We start from the raw sequence: 23877 nt of genomic DNA, 5'->3' as shown, positions 1-23877 counted from the left end.
GGGCTAATGCCCGCATGGGGGGCTGGGAGGGGTGAGGGAGTGCCAACGTGTGATGAGCTTGCGTGCTTTGCAGATCTGGGACAAAAAGCATCAGAACTTGTTTACAGCGCTAAAGCAATTTGCTCACAAGGGAGAAGGGTGATTCCTGGACCCAGATGAAGCACATGCCCACAAAAAAATCTCTCATGTCCTCTACCTTTCCCCTTTGTCCCTTGACAAAGCCAGCCAGTGCCACATCTCCTCGTCGGCCCTCCAGCCGCTCCCTGACGTGGATGCTCTGTACGCAGAGATGGCAGGGTCACCTGGCCAAGGCTCCCCAAAAACATCTGCTCCAGAACCAGCTGCCTGCACCACCCCCAGCGCCTGCAGCCCAGGGTGATGCCTCCGAGCAGCGCGCCACGCATCACCCCTGCACTATGCTCCGTGCATCCCCCCCGCCCCGGCACAGCCAGCAAACCCGTCACCACCACCAGCAAGACACCAGCCGGAGGTTGGCAGCAGGATCGTGCACGAGGCCCAACACCACAGCGGGGGGGTTGACCTCTGCTTTCCACGGTGTCCAGCTGGCAAAGGCCTCGGTGGCTTCCCAAAATATCCGTGCGAGGTTGGAGGTGGTTTGTTGGTGGGACGTCGTGTTTCCTCCGCTCCCTGCAGGGACCTCAGACACCGGTGGTCTCGTGCTCCCTCCTGTCTTCTACACGCGGTGCCTAGTTTAGTCTTTTAGTCTTTAAAGTATTTGGATGAGAACTCAAAGGCACGTGGTGGGCGATACGCACATCTAAAACATCACCACACAGCGAAGGCTGCCAGTCCGAGAAGCCTGAAGAGTGCTGATACATGAAAAAACCCCACAAATCCCACAAAATCCCGCCACAAGAGAGAGGAACAGCCACAGGTGCTACACAGCATCAAAGCCTATTTTAAAACTGCCTAACATTTTTGTCAGCTGCTCCAGAGGCCGACTTGAGATCCTGAACTCAGCGCAAAGCGCCCGGGCCAGGCTCAGCTCACCGCACCCCTGATGTGAACGACTCTGGCATGTAAGGGAACGGAAATTACTCCATCACATTTCTTTTACAGCTACTTTTGAACCCCCTCAGAAAACGAGGTTTGTCTTTGCACAGCAGCTTGCTTGTGTCAAAAGAACAATATTCTGGGGATAGCTTGTCCGGGTTTTATTTGTTCCCCACCCTGCAATGTTTGGAGAGCATCTTCGGCCTCCCACGTAAATTCCAAGTTTCATTTATTAAATACCTCGCTGGCGTTTTCTTTTCACTTTCACACTGCTCGTTTAATATTACATTTGACATTCTAAGCTTTACGGATGGCAACAGAAGCAGAATGGGCGGGCTAAAAATAGCCTGCCAGGGAGACGGGAGGCTAGAAATAGCTCAGGAACAACAGCAGCCCCGCTACCCTTTGCCTGCCCCTGCGTTTTGGGAAACGACAGCGTTCCGGAGGCGAGAAAGAGCGAGCCGAGGGCAAGCCGGTGCCTGTGGAGCCGCAGGTGCCTCGGCTGAGCAGCCCGGGGATGGGGACAGGGTGGCCCTGCCCCAGCTCACCCAGCGGCTGCAAAGCAGCCCGGAGCCGGGGCTGCGAGCGCCCGGCCCCTTCGCGGCTCGACGCTAGAGGGGGGAACGTGTTAAAAAAACCAAAGCAGGAGCGGTCGCTCTCCAAGGGCGCTACGGAAAGTACATCTGCACCTACCGCCGGCCCCCCGGGCAGCGCAGCAGCTCACGGCCACGCCGGCGGGCGCGAGCTCTCCTGCCCCGGCACGGGTTTGGTAATTAATCTGCAGACGCCTCGGCGATACGATGAGTCAGTCCCGAGACAGGCTCACGTCTCCTCTCCTCCCTCGTGGGCTGCTTTTAAAATTAGCGCTGGAGAAGAAGCGATGAGAAGAGAGCGCTCGAAGCATCGAGGCACCCGGATTGTGCACCAAGGAGGCAGAGAGAGCGGGGAAGATCTTTTAATTATCCGCGACAACAAAACACCAACAGCCTACACTGTTTCTTTTGCTCTTTGTGACGCTCCTCGAGTGTTTTCACCCTGTCCCATCCTCCACATTCCCTGCACTGCCGTGACCTTCCCGTGCAGCCTTTCGTCTGGCAAGAAACCCTCTCACCAACTCTCCCACCGCTCCTCCCCCCTAGCAGGGCTCTGCCAGCGGCTGGGTAAGATTTTCACAGCGCACGAGGGCAGATCCTGCCGGAAAGCATCAAACCAAGCACCCTGCCCCGCTGCCGGCACCCGTTTTGCTGGGACACATCAGCACCCTGCTGCTCCTTCCAGCCTCCACCCAGCACCCCACCAGCGCAACACTGGGCAGCGCTGAGCCGTACCGGGTGAAGGAGAAAAACCTTATTTTGCGAAATAACTAAACCTGAGGAGTATGACGTGACACACCCCCACCGGCGATGAAGTGGTAGGAAAGCCCTGGAGTGTGGCACTGCTGCTCTCCCCTCCCAAATGACAATCTTACCTAAATTTGCACTCCGAGCGTTTCTGATTTGTTGCTGGGTCTGTCATCTGGATGCTGGGGTGGGGGTGGTTGGGGTTAGTCCTTTTATTTTGGTGGTTTTTTTTTGTTTCGTTTTGTTTTTTTGTGGGTTTTTTTTTTTTTTTTTTGCTTGTTTTGTTTTGTTTTTTGAAGGCAGATAAATCAGCTTTTAGTAACTCCAGACAGGGGCATAAGCCTCCCCCACTACCCCCACGTGTCTCGGGCGAGGTGTCGCTGGTGGCAGGCAGGAGATCCCGGGAGCAGGAGGCGGTTGGGGAAGCACCGGGATGCTTGGAGAGGGCAGAGGCGAAGCCCGGGCACCCATCCGAGATGGAGCAAGAGGTCAGGGCAAGGGGAACTGCCCTGGCCCTGCCCTGCCATCCCACCACTCCGTTTGCCAAGGGGACCCTTACTTTTATTTCAGATGCATATTGCAGTGAGGAACAATATGAGGAATATTATTTCAGTGCCCTGGGAAAAATTAGCAAGTCAAATATTGAATCAGGCCTCCAGCATATGCCAAGGAGATTGCTTTGATCTTATCCACACTAAAAGCTCTATTATTGAATTTAAAGTCTGTGAACACATATCAGACCAATATACAATGCATATCTGAATACACATTTGAGAAGCAAAGGATGTTTTGACAAAGGGAAAAAGAATATTTTAGCTGAAAATATCAAAGTTACTGCATCAACTGAAATACAAATGCCCTTTTTCATCTGGCTCAGTGGCTTTACTGACAGGGCAACCCGCAACCTGAGACCTGACTGTCATTTAGGAGGTCTGGCTCCTGGGTTGGGGCTGGGTGGAAAGTGATGGCAGAGCGCCCCGAGGCTCAGCACCCCGGGCCCTGACACCTCCGCCCAGCGCCCCCACGGAGGAGAATGTCCCCGAGGGCCACCACGCAGGCCTGGCAGATGTCTGTGACAAAGGGCGAGAGCCCGCTGCCACCGACACGTGCTGTGGAACAAAAACAACTTACCATTTTATTATTGATTTCGTGGAAATGAATTTCACAGACTTTTTCCACCACGTCTTCGTTTTCAAAAGTTACGAAGCCGAATCCTATTTAATAAAGAAACAAAAAGGGGAGGGGGAAAGGAAAATATTAGTTAAGTTAAACAATTTCATTTTAATAAAGCATTACTTAGCTATTGGGACTTTGGAAAACTTTCACAAAAATATGCTCGTGTAAATGCACCTGCTGTCTCTGGAGCTGTTGCTGAACTTATTACAGACTAATGGAGGGAAGAAGCATTGTCTCGGGGAAAATTAATATGGTTCTGTTCCAGTTCTTCCATAGGATTTAATGGAGAATTAAAACCTCCTTATGGATTTTTTGATCCATCCTGCAGAATTTAATGGATAGTTACACCCCAGTTACATGATGGCTCAGAAACTACAATAAGGCCGTATTTTCTTTTACACCTTATAGGTTTTTAAGAGCAATCTCTACAAAACCCAATTATATTTCCATGGAACCATATTGATTTTATCTCTTGTTTAATTCCACCGGACTTCTCCATTAGAGCTGACTCATTACACGACCCACCCCCCCCCACCCCCCCGACAAAAAAAAAAAAAAAAAAAAAATCCAGGAAGAAGGAAGGCGATTCCTCATTTACCTCTGAGTGAGGAAAAAAAATACCAATGCTCCCCCAACCAGGCAGCAGCACTTTGTGTTCCCATGCGCTCTGAGCAGCCCCCAACCGTCCCCGCTGCTGCGTGCCGGGGCCGGCGGCGCAGCCACCGCAGCTCCGTCCCGCGCGGATGCAGCCGGCCCCGCGGGTCAGCCGGGCTCCGGAGGTGGTTATTTGTCCCTTTCTTCCTGAATTACTTCCTCTAATACCTCATCAGGACATCCTGAGGCCTCCAAGAACCCATTACGTTTAAGGCCTCTGATCTAATCATTCCTCTCTTCTCCGCTGCGGCTTCAAAGGAGCCGTGGATTTGGGCTGGTTTAGGGTCATTTGATGCCTGCTGCCTGCCTGTAGCTGTACACTGTGTTTGCTCTGCTGGGGCTGCACTAAAGGAATCTGGCAGCCCCCCACAGCTATACACAGTCGTGTTCCCGGCTCCTTCCTTAAAACAGAAATGAAAATCAAGCTAACAAACAAAAAACCAATCTAATGCGCTACATTTCTGGCAAAGGCTTGATGAGTCAACATCGACACCAATTAAGCTAATGAAATCATAAAAATGCAACAACAGGATGAAGTTCATCCCCCCCAACTGCACTGAAAACTCTGCTGGACTCAACGCTGGTGACATGGCCCGTGACAGCTCCGAGCCAAACCAGCCCGAGCTGGGGCACCCCCAGCAGCAGCCTTGGCCCCTGCCTGGGGACACGGGGGAGGGAAGAGAGAGGGGAAACCAACACGGCCCGGCGTTCTTTTCTGTGAATAGTTTTGCCTGGTGAACATCCCTCCGCTCAGCCATGGAGGGCATTAAAGCACTTTTGTCTTTGCTGACTCCTGTCTGCCACCGGCCGCGTGTCCGTCCACCCCGGGCTGCCCATCCCAGCCCCCCCGGCTCTTTGGGAATACAGCAGTGAAGCTTCAGCTCAAGCCCACTTTGATCCCGACACCTCCCATCTGCAATGGGAAGGGATGGCACCCCAGGGGCCTGGGCAGGCTGGGGAGGGGGGCCCGGGCAAACCTTGTGGGCTTCAACACGGCCAAGGGCAAGGGCCTGCCCGGGGGTCGGGGCGATCCCCAGCACAAACCCAGGCTGGGCCCTCGAGGGGCGGCTGGAGAGCAGCCCCAAGGAGAGGGACTGGGGGGGTTGGGGGGGGAAAACTGCCCGTGAGGCAGCCCCGTGCGCTGGCAGCCCAGAACCCACCCGTGCCCTGGGCTGCAGCCAGAGCAGGGGGGGCAGCAGGGCCACGGGGGGGGATTCTCCCCCTCTGCTCCGCTCTGGGGAGCCCCCTCTGCAGTGCTGGGGCCAGCTCGGGGGCCCCCAACAGCAGAAGGACCCGGAGCTGCTCGAGCGGGGCCAGAGGAGGCCACGGAGATGCTGGGGGGGCTGGAGCAGCTCCCCTGGGGGGCCGGGCTGAGAGAGTTGGGGGGGTTCAGCCTGGAGAAGAGAAGGCTCCGGGGGGACCCTGAGAGTGGCCTCCCAGGGCTTAAAGGGGGGACAGGAGAGGGGGGGGGGACTCTGGGTCAGGGGGTGGGGGTAGGACGAGGCGTAATGGCTTTAAACTGAAAGAGGGGAGATTTAGGTTAGATAGAAGGAAGAAATTGTTCCCTGTGCGGGGGGTGAGGCGCTGGCCCCGGGTGCCCAGAGCAGCTGTGGGTGCCCCCTCCCTGGGAGGGTTCAAGGGCAGGTTGGACGGGGCTGGGAGCCCCCTGGGCTGGGGGAAGGGGGGGGCACTGGGGGGGCTTTAAGGTCTCTCCCAACCCAGATCGGTCCATGATGGTGTCACCCCCCACCCGCTCCCCCCGCCAGACCCAGTGCTCCCAGCAAGCGCCCAGCAGCGGGCAGTTCTGGCGCTGGGGTCCCAGAGCGACACTTCATCTTTTTAAACGCACACTCAATTTGCTTTGATGGGGCACAGCAGAAAATATTCAAACTATCCTGTTTTTTTTTTTTTTGGCAATCTACAGGTACAAGATACATTTTGCAGACTACAGTATATGAAGCTGTAAAGTGCATTTCAAGGTGAGGTCCGAGCAGCTCCCAGACAGCTTATTTGGTAGTGCACAGTACACGTAGCAATGAGGAATGCTCTCATTCCTCTTTGGACCCTGTTACTGGGGGGAAAACCCACCAGAAACGGTTTCTAGATCTCCTCCGAGGCATGACACATCATCCGACAGCACATCAGACTCAAACCCAGCGCTCAGAACACTGTTTGACTTTGCACTTAAAGTATGTAGCAGCTTGAAGTATTTTATTTAACTCAAGTCTTTCATTTGCCTTCTAAATTACTCCATTTAAATCTACCTTAAACAGACCTGTAGTTAAAACTAAAATTTTTGTGGTTAACTGGCTGAATACGGCATCCCAGGAATCCCGGAGCCCGCTGCGCTGGGCAATTACCGGAGCTGGGAGCAGCGTGCCGCCGGGGACCCGCTCTGCCCAGCGCAATGAGACGGCCAGTCCGGGTCTACAAGTCATTAATTGTTTGAGCACCAGCAACATCTTCATCATTAGTAACTCATTAGCGAGTACTGCGGTTGAGAATTTCTCTTTCGACTTTTGTCAGGTCTCACTGCCAGGATGGAGGAGAGAGAGGGAATTTAGAGATTAGCCTTAATATGCATAACACCGCGAGAAAGCCCACTGCAGTCATTACACATTTGGGCTCAGAAGCAAGTTTCCCCTTCTCATCCCACTCCATATGGCTTAAACACAGGTTTATCAAGAAATTATTTGTCTGATTAAATCAGAGAGCCGTCCAGCTTTCTGCATTTGCAGATTTTATAACGAGAATAAAATAACAATCCATAGGTGTTGACACTCATTGGCAGGTTTTTAGAAGATCTATGTCGCTTTGCGCAGGCCAGCCGAGCTGGCTTGGCAAGAAAGAACAGACGTAACTGGGTCTGTAAGAAAACCCAACACCACCTTTTATTTTTCCCTCCCTGGAGCGGGCGGACGGGCAGGGCAGGCAGCTCCAGCGGGCATGGGGCTCGCAGGTTCAGGCCCGGAGCCCACGCAGGGCACTCGGACCGTAGCTGAAGGCTCACGGTATTTTACCTTTACAATTACCGACACCCTCACCTGACCGGGAAGCAACCAGAGGATTCTAACCTGCACGTACGCAGGCACTCAGAATCCAGAGGATGCTACTGAAGAGATGCTATCGCTCCTTCAGTGAACAATCCCCAAGAGATCGTATGCCCCAGAATTAAAAACTTCATTGAAGTGACAAGTAATGGGCCCTTTTTCTGTTTTACTTTTTGGAAATTAGATTCCAACTTTTAATAATTGCACACACACACAAATATTACGGCATGCATGCCTTATTAGTTAGCATAATGAATACATGCTCATTTTTAAATTACCAAAACTCTCAGAAACCTTCCTGGACTAAATAGACAATTATTTCTTCTGAGAGGTACTAAGAGTCAACAAAAAAATGGTTCTCAGAAAGTGTATGAAAAAGATTAACACAAAACAAAGAAGGCTGTTTAAAATGGTGACATAAATAGGATTCCGGTTGTCAAGGAGCACACATTTTAAAATGAAATTATACCGCATCCTTCTGAATGAAGCTATTATTGGAAGCTAACAAGCTCTATTTAAGAGATAAGCATTTAACAGAGTCAAACGGTTGGGGTTTTTTATTCAAATGAACAAAACTGAATATTCATTTGAATAATCTTTTCTGTGAAAGAAAAGGCAAAGAAGAGGGGAAAAAGAATAAAGTAAGAGGCAAACAGATGCCCCCGAACGAGAGGCTCCGAGCCAAGCGCGGTCGCTAAAGGAAGCCGAGCCGTGTATTCACGACCTTCAGGTGACAAACCCCTCCTTCAGCGCCTGCTCAGGAACACGACTCATTTCCCTCTATTCATCGGCTGGTTAACGGCCCCGAAGCGATGCCGGGGGATGGCGGCGAGCCCCCGCGCCTGGAAGGGAGAGGGTTTGCTCTGCGCGGGGAAGGGGCCGGCGTCCGCGGGGCTCCGGCGGATTACCGGGAGCGATCCGGGCCCGGCGATCCGGTGGGAGATCCGCGGCTGCCGGGGCGGGAGGCCCAGAAGCGTCCCCGGGGAGGGACCCCCCTGCCCCGGGCTCGCGGCAGCAGGATTCGGGGATTCGGGGAGGGGACGGCTCCCTGCCTGCAGGAACGCGGCGTGGGCACGGGTCTGGAGCCTGCTTCTTCAGGGGACTTGTTTCACTCGCTGGGACTTTCTGCCTCTGTTAATTAGAAGCTAAAATATTTGGGGGACCATTACCAGAGGATGCAGCTGCCGTCAGCTGAAGCGACCCAAGCGGAAGGCACTCAGTACCCCTGCAGAGCAGGTCCCTTTCAGGACGGCGGGCTGGCAGATCAGTGACTCACAAAAAGGGAATTTTTCACTAGGAAACAGATACAAGTGCATTATTCGCAGGGGAGGGAAAACCTGGCAAAATACATTTCTGGTCTCAAGCACCCAAATAACCCTGAGCTCCCCTGGAAACGCTTCCAACCAGCCTGCAGGTGCCAGCCCAGGCGTCCGGCGCATCCTCCGACACACCTTCACTACACCGAGCAGCCTCCTTCGATCCAGAGCCTTGTTCAGCCAAGCAAGCTGCCCAGGCCCGCGGGTGGACGGCTCCGTGCAGCACAGCAGAGCTCAGCTGCAGCACTTTCTGCCGCGGTACTCCAGAAATAAGAGAAACACTGCTCAGAGAAAGTGGCTGAAAGCATAAAAAGATTAAAATAATTAAAAAAAAGAAATCGGTAGAAGCCATAAGTAATGTTAAGAAGCCGTAGCGAAGATGCCAGTTGTCAGTGCTCCTGTGCTCTGCATTTTGTTGTGTTTTTTTTTTTTTTTTTTCACACTTGAACCAACTATATTTCACACCTTTGTCGTCACTTGAGAGGTTTTATGTCAACCTCGGTAAAATATAGCTGCGATGACGACACCATTGCTATGAAATATATCTAATATCTCTTGCTAGCTGGCAGCAACTTTTCCACAGCCCGGGTTTTATCTAATATATATTGCAGCTGCGTTTGCACGCACAGAGGACGTCACTCGTCAGCAGAATTACACGAAAGCAGCTTATCGGGTGAAAAGGTCTCGCTCTTTCAAGCCCGCGCACGCATTAAAACCAGGAAAACAAGGTGATGGCGTCCGGCGCCAGAACTGTTAAACCCGGGCTAACGCTGGGGTTAGCCCCTGAAGGGCTCTGACGGGCAAAGAGGGGTCCCCCGCCACCCCCCCAGCAGCCAGCGCCGCGCCCCCATCTCCATCCCCGGCTCCTCGGCCGAAGGCGCCGTCCCCGGAGGCTGCGGGGAAGCTGCTGGGGTGGATGAAGGCGCTGGCAGGAGAGCCGGGGGAGCCCGTTTCAACTCCCAGGCGGCCTCGGGGTCGCCTGCCGATGCGGAGCCAGTCACTTCATCCCGGCTGCTCTACACCCCAGCCGTGTCTGTATTGTCTGGTTAGCCCGTCGGGGCGTTGCAGCTGGGCCTGCCTCTTACTGCATTTACAGCACGCCAAAGCACCGGAGAGCTCCTTAAAGGGCTCTGGGAAGTAAGTAATCACCCAAGGCTCTTTTGTGCCTGCACAATAATCCCAAAGACCGAGGGCAGGAGACAAGAGCACGGAGAGGAGAAAGGAAAAGATTTACATGGTCCACGTCGTAGCAATAAGCGATGCGGGGCTCTGCTTAAATCTCGCTCCCGCTGCCAGGCGAGAATAACCCGACAGTCGCCCGCTGCTGCTCTCGTTAATGCAGGATCACTCTCCTCCTACCCACGTCACGCGCTCCCGCGGCTCCCGACTCCCAGCCCAGGCGGCGCGGTGCGAGCGCGGCCCCGGGGGCTCTGCGGTGCCCCCGGCCCCGCCGACGGATGGGAACATCCAGCCCAACACCCGCGGCAGCACGCAGCACCGCGAGGAGGAAATATTAGCTCAGGCTGCGGCCCCCTTTTGTGCTCGGTCTCGGTACCTGCTCTGCGCGTTTGCCTTTGCTTCGAGCCTCCTCTCTGCTCCCCTTATTTAAGTTACTGAAGCTTTGAAACAGGGAAAGGTCCGGTCCTGCTGTGCCATTATTTATGCACCTGCTTTCTTGTTTATACCGATAGTTTTGACAGCTGGTCCTGTAAACTGTAATAAAATGCCTTTCAAAATGTAAGAAAAATTAAAAATGAAGAAATGTGACCAGACAAGCCAGGCATAATAACATTAAAGCCCGTGTCAATTAATTTTTCCTCTTCTTGATAAACGAGCCCCGTTCCATCCATTAATAATGAGGGAAGAAACAAGAAAAGTTGACACTAGTTTAATTTATTTTCTCAACTTGCCTGATCATATTTCTCCCTGTTGCAAAGCTTTCTGGTGCTGCTGGGAATTGCAAGTGGCTCCCACACAGTCGATGCATAGATTGGTGTGAATCAATACCATTCTACTTTATTCACACATCCCTTGTAATCAGAGGGGAAAAAGTTACTTAGTAAGCTACCACACATCCCATACTGCCAGGTCACCTTATAAAAAGTAGTAAATAATGATAATAATAATAACAAGGATGGTGATAATAATAATAATTAGTAATAACAACAACAATAATAATAAACCTACAGGGGAGGGGCAGAGAGGGGGACATGAAACTGAGTCTTGTAATTGCTGCCAATAATAACAATAATAGTAACAACAACAATAATAATAATAAACCTACAGGGGAGGGGCAGAGAGGGGGACGTGAAACCGAGTCCTGTAATTGATAATAATAATATTATAATAATAAAATAATAAAACAACGTAATAATAATAATAATAATAATAACAATAACAATAACAACAACAATAATAATAATAATAATAATAATAATAATAATAATAATAATAATAATAATAATAATAATAATAATAATAATAATAATAATCCTACAGGGGAGGGGCAGAGAGGGGGACATGAAACCGAGTCCTGTAATTGCTGTCACCAAATCTTGTCTTTATAGACAAACAGAATGAACCGAGCGGAGGGGCTGGGAAATTTTAATTGCTCAGACAGCGAACCACGGATGTTTCTAACTTCTGGCTGTCTGCGAAGGTAATTCAAGTCATTACCCCGAGCGTCTGGGAACGGGGACCTGTGGGTTTAATCCTGCCTCTGGGAAACAACATTCATTTATTAGCACCAGAGCCCAACAGCCAGGACTCGAAATCTCAGCCCTGACTCTGCCGCCTTCTAATGTTGTGTCTTTGGAGAAGTCACTTAAATCTCCCCTGTGGTGCAGGTCCCACGTCTCTCCCCCCGCCACCTTCTAGTCCCTTCCTCAAAGTTTTCACCTGGCATTCTGCAACTCAGCTCGTTAAAGCTCAAGATCGTCTGGGATAAAAGCTGTCAATTCTAACTTGTTATTTCCTGTTATTCCAATTTCCTGTGCCGCAAGCACACCAAAGGAGAGCTTTCGGTTTCTAAAGAAGTAACCCTCTCCAGATTCACAGGACGCAGCCTTAGTCTGAGACGCAGACTGGGCGGATTTTACCTCCTCACCAAGGAGGGGTTTGCCGGGAAGGGCAAGGAGCACAGCGAAGGTCCCACCTGAAGGTCCCTCCTGCTCCACGGAGCACAAACTCTCACCCCACCTTTGCGATAACCAGAGCGGGAGAGGGATGCACCGGGAGAGGGAAGGGGAAAGAGAAGGTTAACACCTACAGTCTAGGACAGAAAATATCATCCTCATTTAACTGTAAAGTGTGCTCTCTAGCAGTGCTTCTGTGAATGACGCTCATCAAGACAGATGATTAGCCTGCACATCCATTTAGTGTTTACGTGCATCTTGGGTGGGTACGGAAAATAGTCAGGTTCTCCCGGCAGACACAGGCAGGTATTACTGCTGTTTAAAGTGTCAATATATACTCCATGACATGAGAGTAAATTCTCAAAATTAAATCAGCAGACAACTGCCTTAGATCAAAACCTCTATACAAGGTGCTAGCGTTTCAATACCAGCGCGGCAGGAGAGCAAAGAGCTGAGGTCAGCCGCGCAGCTGGATAAAGGGCACCAGCAAGATACTCCTTTGCTTTTGTTCTGGAAGGCTGCAAGGCTCAGGCTCCTTGCTCCGTCCTCCCCCGGCTGCCTGGCATTTGCAAATGTAGCACTGCTCAAAAACCAGAGAAAAAAAAAAAAAAAAAAAAAAAAAAAGGGCACCTTAGGATGAGCAGCCCCTGCGCCACGCAGCAGCCTGCCCCTCTGGACAGGCAAAAATCCACCCAAACTGGTTTTGGGGAACCATTTTCCCCGATGGGAGGATGAAGGGTAAGAGGGACTTGTCCCCCTCTCAAATGACCCATTTTGACGGAAGCTGGGGGGGCACGTGTGCCTCCCCTTGCAGGGGCCGCGCAGCCGGATCCGGCCGAAGCGCGGAGCTGCGCCAGGGGAGCCCCACCGCGGGTCGCCGACCGCGCTGACGTCAGCGGCACCTGAACTTGCCGTAATAAATTTTTCATAACAACAAATCTTCATTAAAATTTTATTCTATTAACGTTCTGAAATCAAACCAAAGCGCTGAGTACATAATGACTGAAACGCACACTACACAGCGACTTACTAAATGCCAGTTTTATCATATTGTTAATTAACAGAAACCATTAATGCATTCACAGATCATTTGGAAGCATTAGCAGTGACCTAAGAAAAATTGCATGTACGTGTGATACACTTTCGTCTGCATTTTTTGCCTCTGAATTTTCTACGCAGGAGGCCTGAAAGTTTGTTCTCTCCGTTGGAGACATCGTATCTCAACGGGCGCATTTTTGTCAGCGGCTCGAGAATTAAAAGCATTGGGCTGAAATATGAGATACCGAAGGAGAAAGTTATCCGGGGCGGCGTTTGCTTTTTTGTTGGACTTAACTCCAGCTCCTCCAGCGTTGGGGAGCAGACCCACCCTTGCTCCTCACAGCTTTCCACTGCTCCTCGCAGCTCAGGTATGGATTCCCCAGCTGGTGGTACAAAAACGATGGGAGTGCAGCCGGGTGGGGGGAAGCGTGGCATAACCCAACAGCTTCCTTTTTGCTATCAAATAGGAAAACCCCAAACCCTTGTAAAACCCAATTAATCTGCCTGCAGCCAGAGGGGGAACCTCGTGCTTCAAGCAAACGCTTCTGCCCGTTCCTTAGCGAGACCTGCAGCCCACGGAGCCAGGGGCAAATCTGCACGCTGATTGCTGTCCCCCCCCACCCCGACGAGCGCCCTGCAGCCGCTCACCGCGCCAGCACTCGCCACCCCGGGCCCTGGCAGCCTCCCCCCCCCCCCCCCCGTGGCAGCAGCCAGGGGCTGCGAGAAGGCAGGTCCCGGCAGCAAAGGTGGGACGAGGGCCAGCGCTCCCCGGGGGCCGGCTGGGCCCCCCCGTCAGAAATTAAAGCCGCTCCTAATGCGCCTGCAGTAGCCGTTGCCCGCCGAGCGCAAAGTCCTGCCATCTTTATCTGTTTGCCTACAGGCGTCAAATACTCTCAGCCTGTCAATTCTTCCACAGTTTATTACCAAATTTCTAAAATATTACATTTTTTATTATATCCAAATTCACTTTATTGCATTTGACAATACAGATAATCACATACCATATGCTCTAATGTTTTGAAACCAATGCATGTTGACAGCAGTTTTTTATTCATGATGCATAATTCCATCCAGGGCTGACAAAGGCGGCGCAGCACCGAGCCGGGTCGTTAGGGTTTTGTTGTTGGGGGGGGATCCTTTTTTCCATTTCCTTTTCTTCATTTTAACAACAGATTTACAATACTGGGAGGAAAGATGCTTTGCTTCCAGTAGAAATAGGAAATTGGCTGAAAAGACGGGCTTATCAAAGAGATGCCTTCAAAATATTAATAATGGGGGGGGGTGGGGGGTGTGTTGGTTATTGGAATCACTTGCATTTGAAATGTGCTGCTAATGGGGTTAGGGAGGCAGGACGACTCAGCCGCCAGCGAGCAGAGGCTGGGGTGGCACGGGGGGGTGTGAGAGGGTGGGAAGGGCACAGCCCAGTGTCCTGGGGCGGCCAGGGGAGGGTCCCCACGCGGGGGAGACGCCTGGGCGAGCCGCTACCGGAGAGACTGAAAGCCACAGTTCCTCTGACACAACCCAGCAGCAGGGCAAAGCCCCGTCAGCCTTCGCTTAAACCCCTTTGGTTTCAAAAAGATGTGAAAGTAAACGCACCTTTAAAGAGCTTTCCTGAACGGGGACGTGCGTTCCCATCACTTTTCCCTGCCCTCCCTTGAATCCAGGCTCACGGAAACCACGAGCGGTAAGCAGAGCTGAAGGGACGGGCTGGAGCCGTCCCCGTGCCCCACGGGCAGCCGAGCCGACGGGCCACCGCGACCGAGCGAACGCTCGATTCCTCGTTAAGCTGCTGGGAGAGGAAAAAGCCAAGCAAACCCCAACTCCCAACCACGGCGTTCAGGCAATGGATTCAACAGCTTGAACGATGGCAACGCTGCGCAAACCAAACAGGATGCTATGTCTAAATTAAGCTGTAATGACCTGCTCTGAGGTCTTTATTAGCCAGGTAATGATCATTTAAGAGGAGGTTACTATCTTGAGCCAAGGGCACCTAATACCATTACTGAACTTGTTAAAACCTGCCAAGCAAGTCATTATTTCTAACATTATTTCTTTTTTCTCTTAACACAGCTTTCTGCCTTTCCCCTTGTGGTGCCTGGCTGTAAATCACGGGAGGTGGCCATCACGCAGACTCGGTCGCGCTTCCCCCGGAGGCTGACCCGAGCTCCCGCTCGCCACGAGCACGCCGAACACAGGACAAACGCCCCGTAAGAATCAAAAGCACTTTTTGAACAACTCCCAACCTCGAGAGGCCGACAGAGACAGGCCACGGCACAGCGGAATCCCGTCCCGGGCAGTGGCCTTCATGCGGAGCCGCGGACGAACGGCACGCCGAGACGGGTTCAATGTGGGTGACAGAGCATCAATCTATATGTTTATTGGTCCAGGGTACATCTATTTATACAGACAATGATAATTATTATGCCTACTAGTCACTAGCTGATTGGCTTAAGCTCTAAAGGTCATATTCGCACGGTCCACCTACTTGCACTTAATTAACAGCACAAGCTTCTCATAACACTAAGTTTCTCATGCCACTATTTCTAATTCCTCTTGACTTGTTTTCGATACACGACAGTACCATAACACAATGTTTCTCAGACCACCGTTACCATAACACTGGGTTTCTCAGACCACTATTCCTAATTCCCCTTAACCTGGTTTCGACACACCACGGTACACAGGGCTGAAGCGTCCTTGACATTCCTCCTGTATCAGCAGCTGCAGGCAAACCCTAGTGAGGCCCAGCATCAGCGAGGCAGCATCAGCCCCTAGAGCAGGCTCTGATCGTACAACTGCTCGGGGGGCTCAGGACCCTTGTCTCGGAGCCATTCTCCAACAATTCCCCCTTTTTCTTTTTGTACGAGCAGAGCCTGCCCCAACGTTTGTTCAAAGATTTTCTTAATACATGACAAGGCACAACTCAGGCATGCAGGCTTACAATCTGCTGGCTAAAGGCACGGGACCCTTGTCTATGAGCCATTCTCCAACACCTTCAGAGCCTCTGAGGGACCGCCGGCAGTTCGGCTGTGAGGAGAGGAGCTTAAACAACACCCCAGCCCTTACGGATTTTGGGGCCGGTGAGAAAAACGGCGGCTTCAGAGTCCCCGTGGGAACCTGGGGCGAGCTCACCTGGGGACAACCTGCCTGGTGAGAGGACACCGCTCGGACCTGCCGCGCCCCCGAGCCAAGAGCTACGAGGCAGCGAGGCCAAAAGGGCAGATCTACCGCTGACTCTGAGAAGGACAAGACGTTTGAGACACTTTCCTACTCGCCCCAGTTACGCCCCCACCGGAAAATAATACTTAATCCCCTCCATTCGCCTCCCCCACCTTCAGTCCTACAGAGGCTCACATAAGAGGGGGAAAAAAAAAAAAAAAAAAAAAAATAGAGAACTCAAAGCAAGCACACAGCTGCTCTAGGGCTTTGCAAAAACCTTCACCGCGCGCTTGCCCCCGTCTCGCTCTGCTCGCCCGGCGCCCGGCAGGGTCCCGCGGGCTGAGGCGCTGGGTCTGCCCAGGAATTGTCCCCCCGGGCAGAGGGAGGGGAGAGGATCCGGCGCCCGGATCCCGGCTGGAAAGGAGTTGAGGCGGCTGCGCTTTACAGTAACCCAGCGTGGACAATATTATGAATGACACCAGCAAGCTGCCAGCTCAGGAACTCATTACTGTCAAGGTACAACATGGCTGGCTGCCAGGCCCCCAGCTTTCACACTCGCTATGCCAGAACATCCACACACAATTTAATTGCATTATAATTTCAAAAGTGCTTTTCAAACTGGAAAAAGGCATTCACTGATTAACCAGCGAAGAGCAAAATTGTTTATGAAATTGAATACAAAAAGCTACAGAAATGTAATTGGGTTGTTCTAGCACCTAATTTTCAAGCCATTTTCCCACTTATTTAATCACGAGATACAAAAGGAACTACTGAATTGACTTCATACTAATTAGATTACTCCCCGCGATACTCCAGGCCTATATTCCAACTGGTTGATAGTGCTGCTTTAAAATGAAACAAAAAATGTAGCAACAGCTTGTCTGAGGCCATAACGCATTTGTTCCCCATCAACCCTCTCTTACCGGAGGGCCATAAAATCCAGGCCAAATTCCCCCCAACCTGCCGTAGCTAGTCACCCACAAATCGCCAACTTTCCCGGAGAGGAATGAGAAACGTTTGCCGAACAACTGTGGCCGCTCCCCCGGTGCGTGGCCGAGGAGGGGCGACAGCCCGGGGCTCGCCGCTGAAATCAGAAACAAGTGAAAATGTTGGAGGTGATGGAGACGCTGGCCGGGACGCACCGTCCTCCCGGGGACCGGCACTCAGGTCCCCTGAGCGGGGAAGAGCCGGCGCAGGGCGGCTCTGCTCTCGCGGAGGGGCGCAGGAAAAGCCCCAATACACGGAGCTGAGCTCTGGGTCTGGCCGAGGGGGGACAAGGTCCCTCCTAAAACCGCCACAGAATTACTGCCAAGAATATCGAACCTGTTTTAAAAGCGCGGGGCAAGGTCAGCTCTTGCTGGAAACCTGTGAACTTGCCTGCAGCAAACCGAGGGAGCGATGGGGAAACTGTGCACAAAGACTTTTTTTTTTTTTTGCAAGGCTTGTAGGAGCTGTAGACTCTACTTTATTTTAAGTCGAGTCACTAAATTAACAGGAACGTTTTACTGAGTCCCTGGTTTCCTAAAGTCTGGTTTCTTGAAGATACTCATACGCACGCCCCTTCACAGCATACGCTCGCAGAAGTTTCTTTAAAGCTGCCCAAGACCCGGTCTGCATCTGATACAATCTGCTCACAGCTTTTTCTCTAATTTTAAATTTTACTAGGTGCAACATAATTGATTATATAATCAAATGTAGAATGTACATTATCAAGATATTGTAGCACTTCACAGGCCATTTAATCAGCATATCTGGGACTGTGCCAAAATGAATTAGCTTGCATTAAATTTCAAGTACATATTATTGGTTGTATTCGTCTCCATGTTTAAGCAGGCGCTTGCTCTTACAAAAGAAATGTGAAATCCTTCAATTATAGAAATAGATTATTAAAAAAGTGGAAGTACGCTTTCCCAGAATTGTTTCTTCTGTGACAAGCAGCCCAGAAAAGCTCACTCCCTTCCAAAAAATCACTGTGATTGACTGTGGGAGCAGAAGTTTTTAGTATTTATTGACTTTGCAAAAGTAGAGCATAAAACTGTGAAGTGCCTTTATATTTTGAGGACGCAGTTAGCAAATACAGCAAAACCAGAGACTGGTAGTGGTACGGGAAACGGGCTGGTTTCTGCACCAGCACGGCAGTAGCTCTGCTTGGGGTGAAAGAAGAGAAAACCAGAGCACCCACAGCGCTGCACGCTGGCTGTGACCGTGACCTTGCCAAGGGCTTCGCACCCCTCCCCGTCCCGCACACCCAGCGGGAGCCCTGCCACCCTCCGCGTGCCTTCGAGCGAGGAAGATGCCGTCGTCCCCCTCCTCACCCCTGAGGAACGGAGCTGACGGCAGAGCCGGCGCAGACGGAGACCTCCCACCCTCGCCCGTGTCCCCTCGGCGTAGCGCCGGGGCCGACCGTCCTCAACCCCGCGCACGAGCCACGTGCCCCCACGTGTCCCACGGCACCTCCTCTTCTGCCTCCCAGCTGAGGAGCGCGCCGAGGAGATGTTCCTGGGCTCCCTGGGATGGCCGCATTGTGCTGGGGCTCTTTCACCAGAAAACCTGCCACCAAAAGGCACCGGGTACACCCTGGGTTCGGTGGCGGGGCCACCGTTCACCCACCACCCTGGCAAGGCAGCGCCTGCCGAGTTCCCGAGGTTCCAACCAGTCCCTCCAGACAAAAAACGGGATTTGCAAAGACAAGGATTTCTGCTTCATTTCAGCAAGCGGAGGAGAAGCGCGAGGCAGCTCCGCGGCGAAGGAACGAAGCCAAGACCTGCCACTGCCACTACTCCTCTCCAACGCCCCAGCCAAACCCCGAACCTTCTCCTCGTTCCTGCCTCCGAAATTTAATTACCACCGCCGGAGAGTTCAGGGGCGCAGCAGCTGCCAGAGGCGCCCCGAGAGAAATGACGTGTCTCCAGAATTGACTTCGCAGGGGGAAATTTTTCAAGCGGCTGAGAGGCTGAGCTCAAGGTGACTCCTGCCTACCTGGTTACTGCAGCAGCGTCGTGACAGCTCAGGGCTGGGGAGGGGGGGACAGACCCACCCCCCAAAACACACACCGCCCCCGGGCTCACCGGCTGACGTTGGAGGTTACAAAGTCCTCCCTGAGAAATTACAGAGGATGTAATGCAAAGCGAAGGACGCCTGACTGTGAACACGGAGGGGCCTTTCCTCTCACTACCACACAAGCCTCAGCGAAGATAAAGGGGAAGGTGAAAGGCCACACGCTTTGCCAGGGCTGCGGTGACGCTGCTGGCGGCTGTCGCTGCAGTCCCCAGATGTCCCCCTCCCCACTGGTCCTGCACTGGGGGGGACGGGAGAGCCAGTGTGAGATGGGTACAGCCCCAACATCCCAGGCTGGAACAGCCCCGGGCTCCTCCGAGCCGCCAACACAGAACTCACGTGCACAGGGACGTCAGGGCACGTTCCGACAGGCTGCGCCTCACTGCAAAAAGTCCCCCATCTTCATCCATCTATTTTTTTCACAGCCGCGGTTCACCTGCTGCATTTGCATCTCACTCCCAGGTCAAATGTTGCTGCGTGTGAAAACCGATGGAATACTCGATGGAGCACTCTCGTACAGGTCTGCCATCGGCCCGCATGTTTTACCCACCCTGGGCTGCACCCCAAAGCGCTGCAAGCCCTGGCTGGGAAGGAGAGCGCCGACTCTCCGTTGCCCTGCTGACTCTGTATATCATAATGCAAAGGAATAACGAATTAGGCACCAGTCAACAAAAAACTATTCAAGGAACTGAAATAAATACTGACTGGGGTCAAGGGAAATACCAGCAGAAATGAGAAGCTTAGCCTCAGGTTAAAATAATACCTTTGAGCTGCGCAGTGTGACCCCTCCAGGCTATAGCTTCAGGCAGCACACAACATTCTTGGACATTATTAATATCTTTGGCCAGGACTCCATCCCTGCTGCTCATGCACCGTATCAGTATTTGCCTAAGCAAACAACATACACGACTGTGAGAAAGAGTGTCTGGCTATGACAGATGCTTTGAATACATGCACCATTTGTTCCTCTGGATACACATGTAAAGAGCAAAGTATTTGCTGAGCTATTCCTGGAAACCGCCTCCCGCCAAGGAGAGGTCAGCGCGCTGCAGTCTGGCCGAGGGGGTGCAAGATGCAGCCTCAAACATCCTTGCAAATGCTGAAACACCCAAGTTTTCCCCCAGTGGGCATGGGTTCAAAACAACAAAAAAGTTCAAACCCCTCTGGTCTGCCGTTCAGGAAAGCCCTGATCAGAAGAAACAGAGGAGAGGGGGGAAATTGCCCTTTTTAAGCAGAAGCTCGAAGTCTGCTTTTTTGTTCAAGACCCCAGGCAAAGACAGATAACATCAATTCCTTCAGCACATAAATGCTTATCAGAGCGAACAGGTTCAGGTTTAGCATGCACTTCAAGCAAATGATGAATTACATTAAGATAATCACTTTCCTACATATATATTTAGCGTTGGTACAGGGGGGGAAAAGCCCTCATCAATTACATTAACGCCGTTTAGAAATTCGTGTCAGCTTTCACTTGACAACTAGAGGCTCGCCTGCAGACTGAACTGAGGGGACTTGTCCCAGCGGTGGCTCTGCGGAGGGTGGCTTTACCTCCCCGCCTGGCCGACAGCACCGGCAGCTCCGTGGGGCCACAGCCTGCTGAGCGCCCCGGCGCCCGTAAATACGACCGAGGCGGAGGCGTGAGCCGCGTCGGCAGAGCCGCTCCTCGGGACTCACATGAACAATGCTCACCTGTTTACTCCTCCAAGCACCGGCAACCTTATTTTTCCCTTTTCTTTTCCCCCCGACAATGTCTGTATCAAAAGGAGACGGACTTCTCTGAAAGACCCTGCGGTCAATTTGCAGGGCCCTTTATCACAGAAAGCTGGGCTTTGATTTCAATGGCACTACGCTTTTTTTTAAAGGCTCTATATAAAGAAGAAATCTTCAGTCACTGCATATAGACTCTTTTCTTTCCCAGTAAGCCAGATGCAACCTGCTGTGGAAATGCACAGTTTAGAAGTGGAAGGCAGGTGAGCAAAGGGTTGTTAACAACCACCTTGCATCTGAAGGAAAACAAAGGCCAAATAATAAGGCCCTCCAAAAGAATTGACCAATAAATAAAAATATTACATGGCACATGCACTCGCAGAATTAAAACCCTGTATGTTCCCTGAGGCTGCAAAGCGTAATCTTCTGCCAAGTCAATGCAGCCTGAACACAACTTCACCCTCGTGATTTGCTGCTTTTAGTTTGGTTGGGTTTTCTTAAGGATCCTCCCAAGAGCTCAGCTCTCTGCCCCCTCCCTGCTGGGCTGGAGGTATTTCTGCAAGCTCCCTACATGCCCGACCCACTGCTCAGCCCTTCCTGGCGCTGGAGGAGGGCACCTAACGGCCGTAAGGCGGTTCCCTGAATTAGCGTTAGCTGATGAAGCGCAGGATGGCAGCCAGGTAGCGCCGGTGGCCGTCCCAGCGTCTCCACATTGGCACCACGGGCACTCTCAGCCCCAGCACCCACCCCAAAGCTCCACACTCCTCTTCTGAAACAGGGCAAACGGCTTTGATTTTTACAACAGTAGCTCCAGACAGCCAGGAGTCATCAGATTTTATGTATGTCCAGGGGGCAAAGTCTGAGAGTGACCATTAAAATATATATATATACAAATTTGGAATATGGCATATGTATTTTTTTTTTTTGTACGGGAGACGCGCTTACCCTGACATCTGTTCACATGGGAAACCCAAAGCCAGTACGGAGACACTAAGGAAAGCTCAGTTCACACACGGAGCAGGACGGGGTGTAGGTGCCTGCTCCTCCTCTTCCTCCTTCCCTACTCCCCGTCTCCGCGCTGACGGGAAGTTGCACCTCGGCGGAGCCGAGCGCGAGGCCGCGGGCCACATCCAGCCAGCCCGTCGTCACGCTCCGGTGACCTGACACGAGCCCGATGCCATCAGCTCTGCCTAACCCGAGCTGCGCTCTATTAAACTGTGGCTGCTCTCTGCTTTTTCAGCTGTCTGCCTCGCAGAAAGAGCACGGGCAGGGTAAGCACCCATCGCTTCAGCCGTGCTGGAGAAGAGGAGCTAATCCATTTACTGGAACCGTTTGTTGGTATTACCAATCTCCTGTTGAAGTGACCAGAGTAAACCTAACATATCTTAATCATTTTTTCCACTGTTGGAAGCCAGGCATAAAAAAAAAAAAAAGCCAAGAGCGTATTTTGGGAGCACTGTTGGAAAGATCCCATTGTTCTTTGCCGCATCAATAAAAGCAGTTTTGCTGTTTGATAGTATAAAGTGTTCAAGAACCAGATGCAACAAAGGAGCAGAATCACCCTGGGAAAGAAAACTTTTAATAGGGACCACACAGAGCTGAACAGCTCTATAAAATGGATCTGCTGGTAATGGAAAAGGAAAACAAGACTCAGACAGACACATTGCAGGCACAAAATCCAGGGCCCTTTGCTAATAATCATCGCGTCTATTACTTCAGTATGCTTTCTAACGTCCCTCAGATACAGCGGATGCTTTCCTTCCTCTGCAGCTGCTTTTCGAGACCACGCATGGCTAGATGAGGCAAGAGAGGTACTTCTTTTGCTGCGCAATGGACCTCGATAACCACGATTTTGTCACCACCGAGTGCCTTAACGCTGCCTCCTAGCCTCCCCCGACAGCCTGCCCGGGGCACCCGCAGCCAAGCCATTCCCTGCTGCCGATGGTTCCCTCAGAGCTTGCTCCCCCCCCGGCCCCGATTCAAGGGCAGGCCCCTTCCTCAGGACGGCTGGGGGGCCGGGGGGCCGGGGGATCGCACGCCGGGGGACGGGCCCACCGAACAGCTCCGGCCCGACGGGGCTTCTGCCAAAGCTCCCCCAAGCAGAGCGGGCCGTGCTGCTTTTTCATCTGCCACCTTCAGAGGTGACCTTCTCCGGCAGCCTCCCTCCCGTTCGAACTCATCCAAGCCCAGTTCCCAGGTGCATACGCCCAGCAGCGCTTTATTAAAAGCTTTCTTCTCCTCCTTGCGTTTTTGGTGACATTGTTTTATGGATTTCCCCACGCGCTCAACCTTTGTTCAAACCATCGGGGGAAACGCTGAAATCTTTACGCTTAAAAACAAAAGCGCCACTGCCAGCAGTCGCCGGCAAAGGAAAAGGTGAACTAATTATACACCCCAGAGCGTTCCCTGAAGTGTTTTCACAGCCTGGGTGTTACCGGCCCAGACCTCCAGCTACCTCCCGCTGCATGTCCCCCCCACCCGCGCTCATCCCCAGCCCACCAGACTCCATTCTCCCCCGCAGCGGGAGCAAACACGTGCCACCTATTAGCAGCCAAAACCCCGCAGATCGCGTGCGCTTCTCCAGCGTGGGCAAGGCTGCTGCCCCGAAGACCTGCCCGAAACCAGAAAGGTGCAGGGGGGGGGAGGCACTGCCGGTACGGTCACGCCGGCAGAGCAGTTCAAATCAGAATACCCTTTGCTTCCTGGCTTTCAAAACAGACAAAGAAATTGCCTTCGGAGAAGCGGTGTTTGTGCGATGACCTTTTCCTATTGTGCCTGCAGGCACGCGAGAACAAAGCTTGTGGCAGAACCGCACCGCAACTTCTGGGCGAGGGGGGGAACGCGGTCATTTCATCGCTGCTGGGGACGCCGGGGGGGTCGGTTCGGGGTTTGAGGCGTTCTGCGTTGGCGTTGTTTTGCTGGGATGTTCAACCGGCGCTGAGGACTAGAAACCCGGCGCAACGGCTCGGCCTGACAGCCCATCCGAGTCTCACTCGCTGTTTCCGCCAACCGGCTCCGAGTGTTTGCGGCACTCGGAGCTTTTGAGCGCTGCTCTCGGCCTTCCTGGCCAGTTCAAATCACGTTTTGTAAAGGGTAAAGCAATCTGCAGGCATCTGTGCGCCCTCACAGGGGACAGCAAACTGCTCACGATGCAGCTCAAGCGCGGAGCGATGCGCCGGCCAGCTTCCACGCAGACAGCCCCCCTCTGCAGATTTACACTCGCTCAAGGATT

At 52.4% G+C, this 23877-nt stretch overlaps 1 protein-coding gene across 19 annotated transcripts in view; it reads right to left on the bottom strand.

Annotated features, from left to right (window-relative positions):
* The window catches only part of MSI2 (musashi RNA binding protein 2), a 256287-nt gene that overhangs the window by 56897 nt on the left and 175513 nt on the right, over positions 1-23877 (bottom strand). For all 19 annotated transcript variants that reach the window (XM_042791795.1, XM_042791800.1, XM_042791808.1 and 16 more), the window contains one exon: positions 3486-3568. In XM_042791795.1, the coding sequence (XP_042647729.1) occupies positions 3486-3568 (83 nt within the window). The remainder of the gene's footprint in view (positions 1-3485; positions 3569-23877) is intronic.

This window comes from Tyto alba, unplaced genomic scaffold, assembly GCF_018691265.1.
Source record: "Tyto alba isolate M040663 unplaced genomic scaffold, T.alba_DEE_v4.0 Super-Scaffold_19, whole genome shotgun sequence".
Classification (NCBI taxonomy): domain Eukaryota; kingdom Metazoa; phylum Chordata; class Aves; order Strigiformes; family Tytonidae; genus Tyto; species Tyto alba.
Note: the sequence above shows the minus strand (reverse complement) of the source record. Positions and strands in the feature narration are given on the sequence as shown.